At 45.5% G+C, this 17,705-nt stretch overlaps 1 protein-coding gene, 1 long non-coding RNA gene and 1 pseudogene across 3 annotated transcripts in view; 2 read left to right on the top strand and 1 right to left on the bottom strand.

Annotated features, from left to right (window-relative positions):
* The window catches only part of LOC147340278 (uncharacterized), a 64,115-nt gene that overhangs the window by 9,106 nt on the left and 37,304 nt on the right, over positions 1-17,705 (top strand). The gene's annotated exons all lie outside the window — the stretch shown is intronic.
* LOC147340280 (spindlin-2-like) lies at positions 3,492-5,164 on the bottom strand. The gene is made up of 2 exons (XM_086390154.1): positions 5,067-5,164; positions 3,492-4,442 (listed from the first exon to the last, which is right to left on the bottom strand). Exon 2 carries the CDS (start codon positions 4,438-4,440, stop codon positions 3,664-3,666), a length of 777 nt encoding a protein of 258 aa, XP_086246280.1. The 5' UTR covers positions 4,441-4,442; positions 5,067-5,164; the 3' UTR covers positions 3,492-3,663.
* LOC147340279 (Y-box-binding protein 1 pseudogene) lies at positions 10,581-12,384 on the top strand (annotated as a pseudogene). The gene has a single exon (XR_015159933.1). The product of XR_015159933.1 is annotated as a Y-box-binding protein 1 pseudogene (transcript).

Raw genomic sequence — 17,705 nt, 5'->3', positions numbered from 1 at the left:
GCTACACTATACTGTAAAATATAGTGAGATAGACCAATTTTGGGCTTTCCTGGTAGCTCAGTGGTAAAGAATCTCCTGCCAATGCAGGAGATGTGGGTATGATTCCTGGATTGGAAAGGTCCCCTGGAGATGGAAATGGCAACCCATTCCAGTGTTCTTGTATGGGAAACACCATGGACAGAGAATCCTGATAGGCTATAGTTCATGGGGGTCTCAAAAGAGTCACACAAGACTTAGCAACTAAACGATCATAAAAACAAGACAAATTTCACATTACACATAGGGATGCCAGACTGCTTTAAACCATATCTGTTACCTGGATTATTGAAAAAGTCACAAAATGATCTCACATTTTCAGTCTGCACCACATTACAAACTACTCTTGAGTGTTGCCACAATAAATAATGTGCCTCTGCTGAAAATACTGAATGGTTCCCCATCACACACAGCATAAAACTCAAATTCCATTCTTCTCCCAGATCTGCATCACTTCTCTGAGCTCTCTTCCTTGGTATTCTCTACCTTGCTCACTCAGTTCCAGCCATGTTGGTATTCTCAAAATGGCTTGAACATGTCAGGCCTACTCTTGCCTTGGGCCTTAGCACTTGTTGTCCCTCTTGTTGGAATGCTCCTTCCCTAGACAACCACAGGGCTAGTCCTCTCAATGCCTTCAGGTCTTTACTCAAAAACTGTGCTCTCAGTGAGGCTCTCTCTGGACTTCCTATCTATCCAATTTCAGCCTCCTCCCTGGAATTCCAGTTCCCCCATTCTTTGCTTTATTTTTTCTTTCTTAACATTTATCAGTGTGAAAATACTTTATATTTTACTTTTTGTCTCTTGGCTACTGTCTGTCTCCTACACTACAATGAAAGTTCCATGAGGGTAAGATTACTTTATCTTTTTATGACTGTATCCTAAGCTCCTGTCTAGAAGACTGCCTGGCAGAGAGCCACCCTGAAGTAAGTATTTGTGAGATGAAGATAAAGCAACTAAAATAAAAAGCAAATGGGGTTAAAGTAAGCCAATGGAGGGCAAAGCTACCAATGAAATGCTTCCAGGGGATATATGGGCATTTTATTAGCGTGAAGCAGGCCATCTGGGGCCATGGCCCACGCAAGAGAGTATTCTGAGTTTAAAATGGGCTGAGCCCTTCCTCAGAGTCAACTGCTTGTGTCCTTGTTGGAATGCGGGCCCCAACCCTTGGTCTATCGTTTTGTTTTCTCAGGCAAGCCAAGAATGTGGATTTTTGAAATGTGAAATCCCCCAAATGTCTATATAGCTAATTTTAAAATGGAGAATGATAAAAATATGAAGATCAACCAAAATATGACAGTGGGCTGAAACTGGCCCATGAGTGGCCTGCAGGTGTTTGCTAGACTGAATTATGTGATGTATGAAAGAAAACCTATCCTTGCTCTGGTGAGGTGAGCTTGTCTTGTGGAATTCTTGAGGCAAACAGCTTCAGATCATGTTGGGTGGAGAGAATGAACTGGAATTACCAACTTCTTTCCACTCTGGGAAGCTCCCTGCCTCCTCCTCTACCTGCTATGCCTGGAGTTAATGGCCAAAAGAGAGACACCAGAATTGTTTCTTTGAGGGCAGTGAAGGGTGTGTAGTGGGAAAACCAGAGAGATTTTTGAAGCTTTTCCCACAGCTGAACTGGGAGAAGGAAAGAAAGAGAAGGACAAAGACCCATGTATTGGGACACCATACCTCAGAGGAATTTATTGTGAATTACCACACCCTCTTCCCACCATCCACCTATGTGGCACTATACAGTCGAAAGACTTAGTTATACAAAGTCACATCTCCCTGCTAAACTGCCCATGCCACCTATCTCACCTGGAAATAGAGCTGCACACATTTCCAGCACAGTTCCCTGTGTGCTTGAAGTGGGCAAGACTAGTCAGGAGGTACTGTGAAGGGTCAGTAGGCACTGGTTTTGTTGGGATATTGCCAGAATGGGGTTTCTGGAGGCAGCAGACCTCCATCTGGTGAAGCACAGGCAGGGGGACAGGGGTGGGATACCTGTGGTTTCAGGCAGGGGCTGAGAGAAGCACGGGCAGTCAAGTATTCCCCATGCCCTGGAGAGAAACCTTAAGCTCAATCCTTTGTTGCTTCTCTTCTGTAAGGACACAAGGCATAGCCCCGGAGGATGAAGAGCAGTGAGATGAGTGCAATATCTGGGTCGAGCAAGTTTCCATTTTTCTGGATAAAATGCTTTCCAAATGCAAGGTGGCACATCTCTTATGTTCTGAGAACTCCACTAACTCATTCCTGAAAAAATTGTTTATTCAGTGTAGGGGAAGTAAACCAAGAACTTCAGGTCTGAGATTTCTTGCTCCTGGGTCCTCTGGAAACTACGAGGAAACTGCCCACAGCCCCTCTGCTATGGAGCACCATGCAGTGTGTTTAAGCTGAGGGCTGGGCTCTGCTCAGCAGGTGTGGCATGATGTCCCTGATATAATACAAGTCTTTTAAGTATAAACTTCAAATCAGATCAGATCAGATCAGTTGCTCAGTCGTGTCCGGCTCTTTGCAACCCCATGAATCGCAGCACGCCAGGCCTCCCTGTCCATCACCATCTCCCGGAGTTCACTGAGACTCACATCCATCCAATCAGTGATGCCATCCAGCCATCTCATGCGCTGTCATCCCCTTCTCCTCCTGCCCCCAATCCCTCCCAGCATCAGCTTGGTTTCTGCTTAACTCTTGAGACTGTCCTGTCAAAATCTCCCTCTAGGGAAGCTCCAATCCATGTGGTTTGTTTGTTGCCACATCCTTTGTGCACAGAGCTAGGGAGGGCAACTTGGATACTGCCAGAGGGCCTAGTTTTCTTGGGTCTTTCCATCTCTCATAGGCTCCACACCTCATACCCTTTTTTCTCTATTCTCACTCCCTCTGTCAGTCTTTCTTCTTAGAATTCCTCCTTCCTCAGTGTCCCTTCCCTTCTGGAGTGTCCCTTTAGTCTCTCCCCTGATCTCTGCCAACTTTTCTTTCTCTCGCTTGCTCTGGACCTCTTCTAAACATCTTTGTGTCCCTCTTTACTCAATTTATCCTGTCCGTTTTTCCTCTTAGCCCCAAGATCTCACTCTCCCTGTTATTCTTCACCCTCTTCCAGTTGGCTGCCTCCCACTCTTAGGTCACCCTCCCCTTAGGAGCCTCTCCATTCCCAGCCCCTTCCCACATCCTTTCTTAAGCAGCCACCTTCCCTTTTCCTTTCCCCCACAGCCCATCTCTAGTTCATTCTCCTCTCCTCTCCCTAGCCCAAACCAGCTAAGTCCTATTCCATTTTTATTCATCTTTTCTTTTTTAAATATAAATTTATTTATTTTAATTGGAGGCTAATTACTTTACAATATTTTTATTTGTCTGATTATTATAGTAGTGCAATTTATTCACAGCCTGAATTTTACAGCTGCTCCTTCCTTTTATGTTCCATCCACTAAACACACCCAACCTTTTCAACATGAAAAATTCCTTACACAGCATTTCATGACCACATATATCTTTATTTGTTAGAATAAGACAATAGTTATGATGGAAAAGATGTTGAATCAACATGGACCCTAAAGCTTTCAATACACTGAAAAGTAACATTATCTTGCATGTCTACAAAGTATGCATTTGTTTGTACAAATGTGGCAAAGTTTACCCTGACAGTTAGGACATTTTCATCAAATCATAGACATAGATATGGAAATCATCATCAAACTTGATGAAACACACAGAGGGTTTAGCTTCAATTTGGTGAATGACTATTCCGATCTGTTTGGAGCCATCTTCTTTGGTATATTCCACATGTTTACCTATCAGACCATATACAACTCCTCCTGGCTCCATTTCTGCGAGAGGGGACTCATTGGACTCTGGTATGATATGGAGATCTCCTTCTTTATAATCATCTAGAAGTTGGTATGTGTACAAGACAGGATCTTTCTCATAGGTAATATAAAACCAGGCTTTCATGATCGGTGCTTGGGCTAAGACCATTCCTCTCCATTCATCCTTAGAACCATGCTTATCCTTAAACATATGTTTCACAGATTTACCAATTATAGTATTTGCAAGGTTTGCATCACTGACTTGAGTTGATGTCACCCTATCAGAAAGAATTTTAAGAGACAAAACTCTTTCATCTCTGTTAAGTTCCAGTCCATATACACAGTCAATTCCATCATATTTTATCAGATAAAGGCAAGGATTTATAGGCACCTGATCCAGAACAGTTCCTTTCCACTGAGTGATGGGTTCATCACCTTCCTTCCATCCATGTGAAATTCTGCAGCCCACAATGTTACTGCAGGGCAGGGACGAAGTTCTGCCTCTCTGCTTCTTTTGCGAAGCTTTTTTCTTCATCATATTTGCAGATCCAGTGGCTTTTCGTGAAACAGCCCTAGTTTGCTGGCCTTCGGCCTCCTGTGAGTTGGGGGTTTTCATGTCTGCAGCAGTAGGAGAGAAGATAAGAGAGAAACATTGAATATGCCATAAGGTGAAGTTCTGCCGACAGCGACGTCTCCATGTGCCCCGCGCCAGTGCCTAAAATTTCCCCATGAGCCTGGCAGTAATGCTGGAAATCCTGGCTGTGTGCCTGAAAGTGCTCTTCCTTCTAGGTTCCCTGAGGCTGTGGTGAAAGGCGGCAGCGACAGCGGCAGCAGCAGTGGTGCTGCCTAGGTTTAGGAACTCTGCAGGAGGGGGCAGACTACGTCCTTGTTCAGAGACCTCAGCCTCTGTCACCGCCACTGACACCCATTCTGAATCCCCTGCAGAACTCCTATCCCTCCACAGCCCTGACCCACATGCCCTCACTCACTGTCGGTCCTGCTCAGAACGCCCCAGTAGTCTGCTACTCACATGCCCCCTTTCTACCTCCACTCGCTTTCTTGGCCCCCAGTGCCCTTGGCTCCCTGAGCTCATCTTCAATATCTTGCCTGCTTCCTAACGCTATGCCCCTTTCCTATTGACCATTGCACTCCCACTTCCCACCTTAGCCTCACCGGTGCCTGCTCCACCCCTTATCTCTGGCAGGAATCCATCCCAACCCCCTTCTCTGTCCCGGTGCCCACCAATGGCCTTTCTTTTCCTGGTGTCCACCGCCGGGATCTCAGGCTTCACGTGTGCAAATTGGACACCTCGCAGCTTCCTTTACAGTGAGTCTGTGTGCAAGCAGGATAGGCAGGGGATGAGTTGAGTGCTTGGGATGGGCGGATCCTTTAGGGAGGAGCTAATTCAAGAGGGTGGGGCTCGGGTAGGTGAGGAGGTAGTGGTGTTTTCAGAGCTGTATTCTGCCTCCTTGTTGGTGGTGATGGCCCGCTCTGAGACATATGCCTCCATCAGTGCTATTGATGCTGTATTTTCCTCCCTCTTTCTGTACAGGACTGGGGTCTTAGTTTCTTGTTAATGAAGTTTGACCCCTTTTATCCTCAACCCTATTCTGCCATATATCATCCCTTGCCTTGGAGGCACTCCAAGCGGCTCCTCTCCTTCCAAATTTAAATATCTGTAAATGATAGGTAGTCCTTTCCTCTGCAGGTTCTTCCCAACTTCACCCCGTCAGACTCTCTAACTCTACCCCTCAGCTGCCCTGCTAGAATGTCTCTTCATTTTCCACACATTCTTAACATTTTTTTCAGACACACAAAATTCATGCAAGACATATATATGGGTACAGAAATCCTTTATATTCATATACATATTTATGTGCATATGTATTTTTCTATGTATTTCTGATATTCATTTTCAAAGATACATAATCTTAAATACACACCTCTATTCAATCACATAACACATAGACATTTTTGGTATACAACTACACAGATATAAAATAATAAGAATTTCTCCAAAGCTGATGTAGCATCTTGTTCTGTTGGAGAAGTCTCTTGAGAGTTAGGAGATCAAACTATTCAATCCTAAAGGAAATCAATATTGAATATTCGTTGGAAGGACTGATGCTGAAGCTCCAAATAAGTAGAATAGGCATTGTGTGATTAAAAAAAGATTCTTAAATTGCTTTTATTTTTAAATTCATTTATTTATATTAATTGGAGTATAATTAGTTTACAATATTTTGATGATATTTTGCCATATATCAATATAAATCGGCCATGGGTATACATGTGTCTCCCTGATCCTGAATTCCCTCACACCCCCTCCCCACCCTGTCTCTTTATGTTGCCCCAGAACACTGGCTTTGGGTGCCCTGCTTCATGCATCGAACTCGCACTAGTCATCTATTTTACATATGGTAATGTACATGTTTCAATGCTATTCTTTCAAATTGGTCAGAATGGCCACCATTTGAACATCTACAAACAATAAATTCTGAAGAGGGTGTGGAGAAAAGGGAACCCTCTTACGCTGTTGGTAGGAATGCAAACTGGCATAGCCACTATAGAGAATAGTGTGGAAACTCCTTAAAAAAGTGGAAATAGAACTGCCATATGACCCAGCAATCCCACTCCTGGGCATACACACTGAGGAAACCAGAATTGAAAGAGACACATGTTCCCCAATGTCCATCACAGCACTGTTTACAATAGCTAGGACATGGAAGCAACCTAGATGTCCACTGGCAGATGAATGGATAAGGAAATTGTGGTACATATACACCATAGAATATTACACAGGTATAAAAAATAATGCATTTGAATTACTTCTAATGAGGTGGATGAAACTGGAGCCTATTACAGAGTGAAGAACATCAGAAAGAGAAACACCAATATGGTATATTAATGCATATATATGGAATTTAGAAAGACTGTAATGACGACCCTATATGCAAGGCTGCAAAAAACAAACAGATATAAAGAACAAATTTTTGGACTATGTGGGAGAAGCTGAGGGTGGGATGATTTGAAAGAATCACATTGAAACATGTATAATACCATATGCAAAATAGATAACCAGTGCAATTTTGATGCATGAAGCAGGGCACTCAAAACCAGTGCTCTGGGACAACTCAGACAGATGGGGTTGGGAGGGAAGTGAGACGGGGTTTCAGGATGCAGGAACACATGTGCACCCATGGCTGATTCATATTGATGTATGGCAAAAGCCACCACAATATTATAAAGTAATTACCCTCAAATTAAAGTAAATTACTTAATTTAAAAAATTGATACTACTGTTTTAAAACTGTGATAAATTGGGGACCAGTACAGAGTCCTTTTTTGCCCATTTAACATTAGGTAGTGTAGTAATATCAAATTCTGACCGACCATGACTTAAACACATCCACAGGGTGAAGGAGGTTGTAAGGAATCCTATTTCCAGTGCCTGAATGCTTCACTGAAGCCGTTTAAACTGTCCAGGAGGAGTACAGCTGGTCTTCTCTGGGGTGTATTTTGGACGAGTGGGCCAGGTGGTTTCAAAGAAGATATACAGCCAATAATAGCTAAGTTGACACAAGCATGATACACATCATACACCGTAAGGGAGCTACAGATGAAAAGAATAGGGTAGCACCACGCACCTGTTGGAAAAGACCCTGATGCTGGGAAAGATTGAAGGCAACAGGAGAAGAGGGTGACAGAGAATGAGATGGATTGATAGCATGACCGATTCAGTTGGAAGGAATCTGAGCAAGCTCTGGGAGAGAGTGAAGGACAGGGAAGCCTGGCATGCTGCACTCCATGGGGTCACAAAGAGTTGGATATGATTTAGCGACTGAGCAACAAGAACACACACCTATTAGAACTGCTCCCTCCCTCCCCACTCCCCCAAATGAAAACACCAAATACTGGAGGCTGGGATACAACACCAACTTTAACTCATTGCTGAAAGAACGCATTTGCTGCCTCTCGAGAAAGAGATTGTCAGTATTTTCCGAAGCTAAGCAGGCCTCACACCTTGAGATCCACTGAGGTAGGCACTTTTTGGCCCCTTGTTAGTATTTCCCCACCCATAGGGATTCACAGATGCTATCATTCCCTCAGTCAGTAGTAGTTTAATGCAAGTTACAGTGGCTCCGAGGGGGAGTTTTAGTCTCCAGTAAAGCTGTGCTGCTATTTGGTCTGACTCGGATCTTTCCCTTTTAATCAAACCAACAGTTGTTTAACCCTCCAGTCTTGCTTTCCCTTCTCTGAGGCTAAGTGTCAGGCCCCTCTAGCCAGTTTTCCCAAGTTATAATTTGGGGAAATATCCCTGTGCACCATGACAGAGGTTTGGCTACTGTCGGTTACTTTAAGAGCAGCATTCCTTGGGGAAGTATCAGCAAGGTGATTTGATTTGCCTTAGCTTCCAGAGCATCAAGTTTAGAATGCCTCAGTAAGGATTGCATCCACTAATCCGTGAACAAAAGCCATCTTAAATTTTGCTTCCCTTGGCAGTTAGGAAGTTGTGTTGTTTCTACACCATTCCAAAGCTATGAGCTACTTTGAAAGCATATCTACTATAAATTTAAATATTGTTTGTTTTGCACTTTGGAGAAGGCAATGGCACCCCACTCCAGTATTCTTGCCTGGAAAATCCCATGGACAGAGGAGCCAGTAAGGCTGCAGTCCATGGGGTCGCTGAGGGTTGGACAGGACTGAGTGACAACACTTTCACTTTTCACTTTCGTGTATTAGAGAAGGAAATGGCAACCCACTCCAGTGTTCTTGCCTGGAGAATCCCAGGGATGGGGGAGCCTGGTGGGCTGCCATCTATCAGGTCACAGAGAGTCGGACATGACTAAAGTGACTTAGTAGCAGCAGCAGTAGCAGCAGTTTTGCACTTAAGAAGACACTTGAGAGTCCCCTGGGCTGCAAGGAGATCAAGCCAATCAATCTTAAAGGAAATACACACTGAATATTCATGGGAAGGATTGATGCTGAAGCTAAAGCTCTGGTACTTTGGCCAAATGATGTGAAAAGACCCTGATGCTGAGAAAGATTGAAGACAAAAGGAGAAGGGGCTGGCAGAGGATGAGACAGTTAGATAGCATCAGTGACTCAATGGACATGAACTTGAGCAAAGTGATGGACAGAAAAGCCTGGTGTGCTGGAGTCCACGGGGCTGCAGAGAGGCAGACACAACCTAGCGACTGAACAGAACAGAAAGTTCAAGCCTGTGTGCCTAATAAGTCATTTCAGTCGTGTCTGACTCTTTGGGACCCCATGGATAGTAGGCCTCCTGGCTCCTCCATCCGCAGGATTCTCCAGGCAAGAACACTGGAGTGGGTTGCCATGCCCTCATCCCAAGCCTGGGTAAGAACAGAGAGCTCATGATTTTCTCTCAAGAAGGTGGAGTAGAAAGACATGTACTCCTCTCTTCCTGAGAGAGCACCAAAACTGCAACTAGCTGTTGAACGACCATTGACAGGAGGATGCTGGAGGGTCGTCTCTTGAAACTTTGTCTGCCAAACCTCTGATGAGGGGACAATGCTTCTGGTGATCTCCATTGTCTATGATCTTGAAAGCATGAACTTTAGAGAAAAAGTGCCTGAGAGTTCTCCCTCGGGCCCCTCCTTCTTACTCTAAAATGACTTCAATAGGCTTCCAAAATCTTGGATTTCACTCTAACAAAGGATGCTATGCCCAGGAGAGGTCTTTCCTGGCATGGGGGCATCAGCAGGGAGGGGTGTGGTGGTAGGGGGAGGAGGGGAAGGGAAGTGGGTGGGGGAAACTGGGCAGGGGTTGGTAGAAAGATGCTGAAACTTAAAAAAATCTAACTCTTGATCCAGTGATGCTTTTAGAGAAAGATTTCAGTCAAAGGGAGAAGGGTAAAAATTAATAAAGAGAAACTTCCATTAAGATGGAGTTGGGAGGCCAGAAGGGAAGGCTCTCAGACATGACAGCAGAGCCCAGCAGGAAGAACAAAGACTTCCTCTTCTTGAGTGCTAAGAGCTCAGCCAAATAGAGATTGTCAGGGCTCAGCGAATGAAGAGCCACCATACTTCAAAGCCTCAGTCTCCCATGGACACTTTGCTTAGTGCAGCCTTCCTAACCTCCCCATTCTTTCAAAGACTTATCTTCTCCTTTTTAGGGAAGCTTGCGCATGGCTCACTATGGTTGTAGACCCTGAACTGCAATTCTCTGTTGATCTATAGTAAACTCATTTTTGGTGGAGCAATCCCTGGCAGTCTATTTGTTTTAGGTCAACACAATCTTAACACCAGTCTGGATAAACACGCGCTACCTTAGGGTCCTCTCAGCACTAGCATTCTAGGCCTGGCAGCCTTCAGAAGTGAAATGGAAACAAAACAAACAGACAAAACCCATAGCAGGTTTCTTTGATTGGGTCTTCAAACCACGCAGTTGTCATCTTGCCACAAGTGACACAAAATGCCTGACCCGCACAATGGGCTCCCCAGGGGTCAGAAGAGGGCCAGAGATTTGTGAGAGAATATTGAGCAAGTGTCCTTAGAAGGATGTGAATCTCCCCAACCAAGGAAGAGGGTTGGAACGTGGGTCTACTCCTCACATCCACTCAAACAAGCAAGAGGGTACTCACAGCCGTTTCCTAGAGCTTCAAGTGTGTCTCCATCTCCACTCGGAAGCAGGAGGTACTATGACGTGGTGGCGCGAGGCTGGGGCAAAGGGTATTTGCCCCGCCCCACGTCCCCCCTAGCTCAAGCTACTTCTGGAACCCACCCCGCCCCCACCCCTCGAGAGCTCACCAGCACCATGGCAGCCATCGTTTGGACGGTCCACGTGCCTGTTGTTCCAGGAGATGCCACAGGCCTCTCCAAGACTCTCGGACTAAATCCAGAGAGCCCTTGGTCCTAACCCACAAACCTCCCAAAGAGAGAGGCTCCTGCCTCCCGCCTGAGCCCCCTCCCACCCTTGCAACCACAACCCCAGAAGGACAAATGTCCCTCTGATTCTTGGACGAAGGAGAGCAAGGACGACCTGATGAGTGAGGTGGGAGAGGCCACCCTCACGGACTTGGCTGCTTCCTTCTGCTCTCACGCCACGTGGAAACCCCTGGCATCCTTGAGAGGTGGAGACCAGAACCTAGCCCTAGACACAAGCCACCTCAGAGGGGATGGGATCCCCAAGGCCACCACCGGGGTCGCCAAGGGAAAGGTGCCTAAGAAGGTCATCTCTAAGAGGGTCTTAGGCACTGTCGTGTGGTTTAAGGAGAAGAAAGGGTACGGCTTCATCAGCAGGCAGGATACCCAGGAAGATGTGTTTGTTCACCATATGGCCATCACCGGGAAAAACCCCTGCACGTACCGAGGCAGTGTGGACGACGGCGAGATGGTGGAGTTCGACGTGGTGCAGGGTGAGTGGGGCACCGAGGCTGCAAACGTGACTGGGCCAGCCGGGGCGCCACTGAAGGGAAGCCGCTACACTGCCCACCGCACCAGCATCTGCCAGGACTTCAAAATCCACAGCCATGCGCCACCACCGTGAGGTCCCAAGAGCACAGAAGGTGATGCTGATGAACGCTAGGGCAGCGGCGAAGGCTTCACCACGGCCCAGGGCCTCAGACGCCCTCTGCCTGGCCACTCCCAAGGCCAACGACTGAGGCATTTCCCGCCCTCCCGCAGGGCCCCATCTGTGACCCGCCACCCATCGATCCTGGCTACCACCAGCGGCCCCCGGTCCGACCTGCAGCCTGGGTCCGCCCCCACCGCAAGGCAGGAGGGGCGTCCTCAGCAGGGTCGGGGCCCCAGCTACCTGCTGAGTCGCCCTAGGGGCCGAGGCACCACCACTCCTGATCCAAGACACTCACCAGGCATCTCGCAGGAGCTGGAGACAGAGCACAGCAAGAGTGGGCACGAAGTCAGCAGCAATCTGACACAGAGGCACCCTCCACGCTATGGATCCTGCCATCCCAAAAACCCGCACCGCTGCCCACAACAAGTACCTGGCACCCAGGGACAGAATTCCAACCGAGAGGGCAAGTTCAGGAAGAGCCCCATTGAAACACCTGCTTCTGTCGCTGTGGCCAAGAAGAACGATGCCCCTGAGGAGAAGAACCCCTCGGTCATGGATGCGCCCTCTGCCGCCCGGGCCTAGTCACAGCTCAGCTGGCTCCCAGGGACTCCCTGGCTGGGCTACGGGTGATGTCCCCTTAAGGATCTCAGTCCAAACATGCACACAGATTGTTAGATTTGGGCCCTGAAAAAGATAAATGCCCTTTAAGCAAGGTGAGAAGATAAATTACAAGATTTATATAATTCAAATTCCCTCATACCATCTGCCTTGGTAGTTTCCCTACACACACATACACACACACAGAAACACACACTTCTGAACTTATATCTTTAATGGTCTGACCAGGACCACACCTATTATTCTGCATCCCCAGGTGAATTACGTGAAGTAATGTTAAAAAAACTCTGACTTATTTTTAACCAAAAAGAAAAAAAAAAAAAGATTATCTGAAACTGGGGATGATGTCACATTGCTCACCTGGCTGGTATTTTCACAATAAAACATTTCATGTTGCGTTTAACTCTTATCATTGTTCTCTAAATTTTTTTAAAGCCTACTAGCCCAAAAATGTATTGACAGTGCTTACAGTCTTTATTTATTGATTGATTTACTTTCAGAATGAGTTTTAGCAAAGGTCATACATATTGATCTCTTTACAAGTCATGAATTTAAGACTAATTCTGGACTTAACAAGTTGAACATCTCAGGGTGTTCTAAAGGGGAAAAATGCATGAAGAAAGATGTATCCTCATCTCGGTCATTTCCATCCTCTTCCCCTGCCCTGGAATTAGAGCAATAAGTTGGGAGGGTGGGGCCTAACTACCCACATTTACTCCTTCGCTAGTACTCTGTGTTTTAACTGAGCAAAACACCATGAGCAGTAAAACTGTGGCTCTCTGGAAGCATAATTTGCCTTTTTCGAATTTTATTTTACCTTTTTTTTTTAAGGGACTCGTTCTAATACCATTGAAGGATACAAACGAAAATGGGCATGAGGGGCTGGGGGTGGTGGACAATGTGGAGATGCTCATCCAAGGGTACAAACGTTGAGTTGTAAGATGAGTAAGTTATCAGGACCTAAGGTACAGCATGGAGACAATTGTTAACAGTACTGTCTTGTATACTTGAAACTCTCTATGAGAGTAGATCATTAATGTTCTCACCATGAGAATAACAAGGAAATGCTAATTATGTGAGGGGAAGGATGTGTTCCTTAATCTTATTCTGGGAAAGGTTTTCCAACAGACACCTGTATGAATATTATCATATTGTATAACTTAAACTTAGATGATATCTCTATAAATCTGTCAGGGTGAACCTGAAAGGACAAAAAAAAAAGGAAACAAGTGTAATTTTTGTTGTCAGCAAGGAAGCATCCCTGGAGCTGAATAGAAGCCTGTAGTCCGTAGTCTTCATCTGTGCTTCCTGGTTGAGTTCTTCCAGGGGGCCTATAGAAGATTCCTGGAAGGCTGAGCAGGTGCAGTTCAGCCCACCTAAATCCCTTGAAGCAGAGAAGCTCTGCTTGGGAGTGTCATTCCTATCCTGGTCTTTACTTGAACATGTGGTGGAGTTGATGGATGGGAGGCAGGAGTTGGGTTTGGAGGTGGGGAAAATGAGCCATAGATTCTTGAAACCAACAGAAGTCTTTAAAACCTCGTGTTACAGATTAAGGACACTGGATTATAAGTAGCAAGATCCAAATACTTTTCTCATTTACATCCGGAGGCATTTTACACCACATGAAAAGCTAACCTAATGTATTAGGAGATTGAGTATTCAATCACTCATTATGGCTATATATCCAAATCCATTCACACAGAAACAGTAGAGATCCTTCACTCAGAGAATATTTGAGTGCCTTCCTGTGCCAGACACTGTGCCAGGCACTAGGAATCGCATCACAAGGAAGAAGATGGCCCCTTATCTCAAGGAGCCCACAACCTACTGGAGAGAAACCTCAGAGAAATCTGATGGTGGCTACACCATGGAGCGAGTGCTCTGGGGGAGTTAGCACAGGATGTGAGAGGAAACACAGGAGAGGCAGACACTTGAATTTAGAATTCTATCTAGCACTCACCACCAAACTCCGAATTGATAAAGTCATGTCAACATAGAGCTAGAAGTTGTCCATCCAGACTCCTATCCCAGTGCACTTCCCAGGATACCAGCTGATGTCTTCAGAGACTAGCAGAGGGCACCAAAAATCACCAAGCATATGAATTTATACTGATGCACAGCACCAAGTGAGAATAGGGGAAGACTTGAAGTGAGACTAAACATGCTCTGATTAGGCATGAACTCAGGCCTGTCCAGGATGTCTCTTTATGCCAAGTAACAGATACAGATATGGGGCAGGGAAATGTCGTCTGTAGGTACACGGTTGGGTTCATAGGCTTCTCCCTGCTGAGTGAAGTGTATGCATCAGGAGGCAGCTGTGGATGGGTCAGCCTGGCCCTGGAGGCTTCACTTTATGGGAATGGAGCACATAAAGGGCCAGACTAAGGATTCTTGAATTTTCCCTGCTCAAAAAGGTTCCTAAAAGGGTCCATTAACAGACGTTGACCTGGTGATTGCTGTCTGAGGGTGGAGCAGGGGAGAACTGAAGGGTACAAAGGCTTGTCACAGAGTTATTTGTGTGTAACAAGGGGTAACTATATTTAACTGGCAGCAGGAACGTTCTGCTGATTTCCAACTCTCTAGGATTTAGAACAATTCCAGGAAAATCTCTACTTCTGTTTCATTGACTACACTAAAGCCTTTGACCGTGTGGATCACACTAAACTGTGGACAATTCTTAAAGGGACAGGAATAGCACGCCAGCTCACCTGCCTAGTGAGAAGCCTGTATGCAGGTCAAGAAGCAACAGTTAGAACCTGGCATGGAAGAACGCACTGGCTCAATATTGGGAAAGGTGTACGTCAAGGCTGTAGATTGTCACTCTGCCTATGTAACTCATATACAGTGTACACCATGCAAACTGTCAGCCTGGATGAAGCTCAACCTGGGCAGATGATTGCCAGGAGAGTTAGCAATAACCTCCGATATGCAGATGACAGCACCCTTAGGAGAGAAAGCAAAGAGAAACCAAAGAGCCGCTTGATGAAGTTGAAAGAGGAGCATGAAGAAGCCTGCATAAAATCAAAATTCAAATGATTGAAGGCAGGAGGAGAAGGTGACGACAGAGGTTAAGATGATTGGATGGCATCACTGACTGGATGGACATGAGTTAGAGTAAGCTCCAGGTGTTGGTGATGGACAGGGAAGCGTGACATCCATTGGGTAGCAAAGAGTCGGACACGACTGAGCGACTGAACTGAACTAATAGGGGCTTAGCCATAAGCCTGAATCCTGGAATCCAAATTCTACAAAACCTGTCACACCCAAAAAGGTACAGAGATGTTTGTCTTTGGAGTGCTTAGGTCTAATATAACTTGTTTGCTATATGGAGATAACTCTCCTTCCAGGGTTTATACTATGTCCTGGATACCTAACTTGTTGCTTTGAGATTTGTGCCTTTTTCTGAGAGACTCAGTAATCATGGGCCCCAGGAAATTTAAGGACTTCAATGATATTTTTATCTGAGGCCTCCAAGGAGGGACTATATATTAAAATATCATCTGCATAGCACCTGTAGAATAGCACCTTCTTTTAGATGTATTTCCCTTAGTTTTTTTTTACTAGGTCTTAGACGAACAGGTGTGGGTGGCCCCCAACCCCCTGAGGCAATACTGTCCAGGTATTTTGTTGCATATGGCATGAGTCAGGATTATTTCAGTCAAAAGCAAACAGATATTGTGATGAGGAATGAACTGGGATACAAAAGAAGGCATCCTTTGGATCAGCATCCTCAGGGATTGGGGTTAATATATTATAAGGTTTGGCCACAAGGGGATGTATAGGCACTACTGCAACTTTTACTGCTCTAAGGTCTTTGTACTATCCTATATTATGCATTTGGCTTAACAACTGGCAAGAGTGTTGCATGGAGACTGGCAAGGCACCAAGAGGCCACAGCTTGAGAATTTACAAGCGGTTGTAAACCCTTCTTCATGTCCAACTTTACTGGATATTGTCTCTTGTTAGGGAAGGCAATTTCTGGCCTAAGGGTAATTCTTACAGGTTGAACATTTACAGCCTTTCCAGGGATTCCTTTGTCCCATACTGAATGGTCTACTGCTTGTAGGATATGGCTGAGTATAGAATCTTGTTCTACCTGCTGGTCTGTCTCAGTCAGAGTCAAAGTAGGAGGCTGCTTGGGGCCTCCTAACTGGATTATGGCCCCGAGGGATCTCAGAAGGTCCCTCCCAAGGAGAAGCATAGGACACTGAGGCACAACTGTGAAGGTATGCAAAATCAACTGCTGGTCATATTGGCAAATGAGAGGTCCAGTAAAATAATGGGTGAGAGGCTTTCCATCAACACTGGTCACAGTACAGCATTTGGAGGAGAGAGGCCCAACATCAGAAATAAAGACAGAGTAAATGGTTCCCTTATCAATTAAAAAAAATCAACTTTCTCTCTTGCCAAGTTAAGGACTACCAGGGGCTCCTTGATGGAGATAGACATATCATTTTGGGGAGCTGCCAGAATCCCCAGGCTGCATCGGTTACCCAGCATGGCCATCTCAGGAGCAGGAGCCCCCCTTGCTCTCAGGACTGAGGGCAGTCTTTCATCCAATGACCTATTTGTCTGAAGGCTGGTCATGGCCTGTGTGGGCTTTTCCTGGCAATCTTGGGTCCAGTGGTCATTTGACTTGCATTTCTAGTATTACCTCCAGATGAATAGTTGGACTTTCTTGGCCCTGTCCCATCTTTCTTCACATTGTGTTCTTTCTTCCTCCTGAGCTTGGTATCAATTATTAAATATCCCAAAGGCAAAATCTAGGAGTTGGGGTGTTGGTATTTGTGGGCCAAATTGTAACTTTTGGGGTTTTTGCATAATACATGGGGCAGACTGGATAAATGGGAATACTGTCAGGAGCAGTAAGAGCTAGGTTTTCTCTCTGAGAGACAGGAGAGCTTAGAGGGGGATCATCGAAAATGTCAGGAGCATCTTCTGGTTCACCAGGCTTTGAATTACAAAAGCTATTTAGGGCGGGATTTTGGTAAAGGACCATGAGAGCCTGAACATGGGGAATCTCACTCTGCTTTCCCATCCTGTGGCAATAAAGATGCAATTGCAGAATGGTATTATAATTTAGATACCCATTTTCAGGCATTTTTTTCCCCATTCCCCAACTTATACAAAGGCCAGACACTGCTACAGTAGAATTTAAGTTTCTCCTTTTTTAACCCTTTGGTTTCATCACAATATTGGAAAGTAATTATTCTTCAATTAAAATAAATAAATTTTTAATAAAATAATTTCTAATTCTTATGGATATACTCCAGAGTTGACTCTTCTTGCTTGCAAGGAGATCCTCCCATGTTGAGTAACCTGCAACCAAGAACAAGAGAGCCACTACTATAATGGAATCCAGCATCCCAGAAACATTTACTAGAAGGCTTTAACCTGAAGGGGCTAAAGGTGTCCCCCAAATTCCCTTTGAACCTGATGGGGTTTCAAGCATCCTCTACTCTCCCACTAATTTCTGACCAGACATCCCTGGCCCCTGTGATACCCTATGCAGGGCACCCAACTCAGCACAGCCTGAGAAGGGCTTTCAAACCAGTGTAGACTCATTCCTGGGGCTTTCCTTAGGAGGGATCCCTTATCTATAGAGCTTATGTCCTATGATAAGTCTTCCTATGCCGGGTGTATTCCTTGAGAATGAGCATCTACAAAGTTTGTACTTTGGCTTCTGGGGAGCAGCCAGCCTGACAGGCTGTCTATAGCAGTATA

This window comes from Bos grunniens, chromosome X (assembly GCF_055505025.1).
Source record: "Bos grunniens cultivar Pamir isolate PY7600 chromosome X, Bosgru_T2T1.0, whole genome shotgun sequence".
In the NCBI taxonomy this organism is placed as follows: Eukaryota; Metazoa; Chordata; class Mammalia; order Artiodactyla; family Bovidae; genus Bos; species Bos grunniens.
The sequence above is the reverse complement of the archived record's forward strand: the minus strand, read 5'-3'. Positions and strand labels throughout refer to the sequence as shown.

Coding starts and splice junctions, on each gene's coding strand:
- LOC147340280 (XM_086390154.1), bottom strand. CDS start 4,440: ATGAAAACCCCCAACTCACAGGAGGCCGAAGGCCAGCAAACTAGGGCT.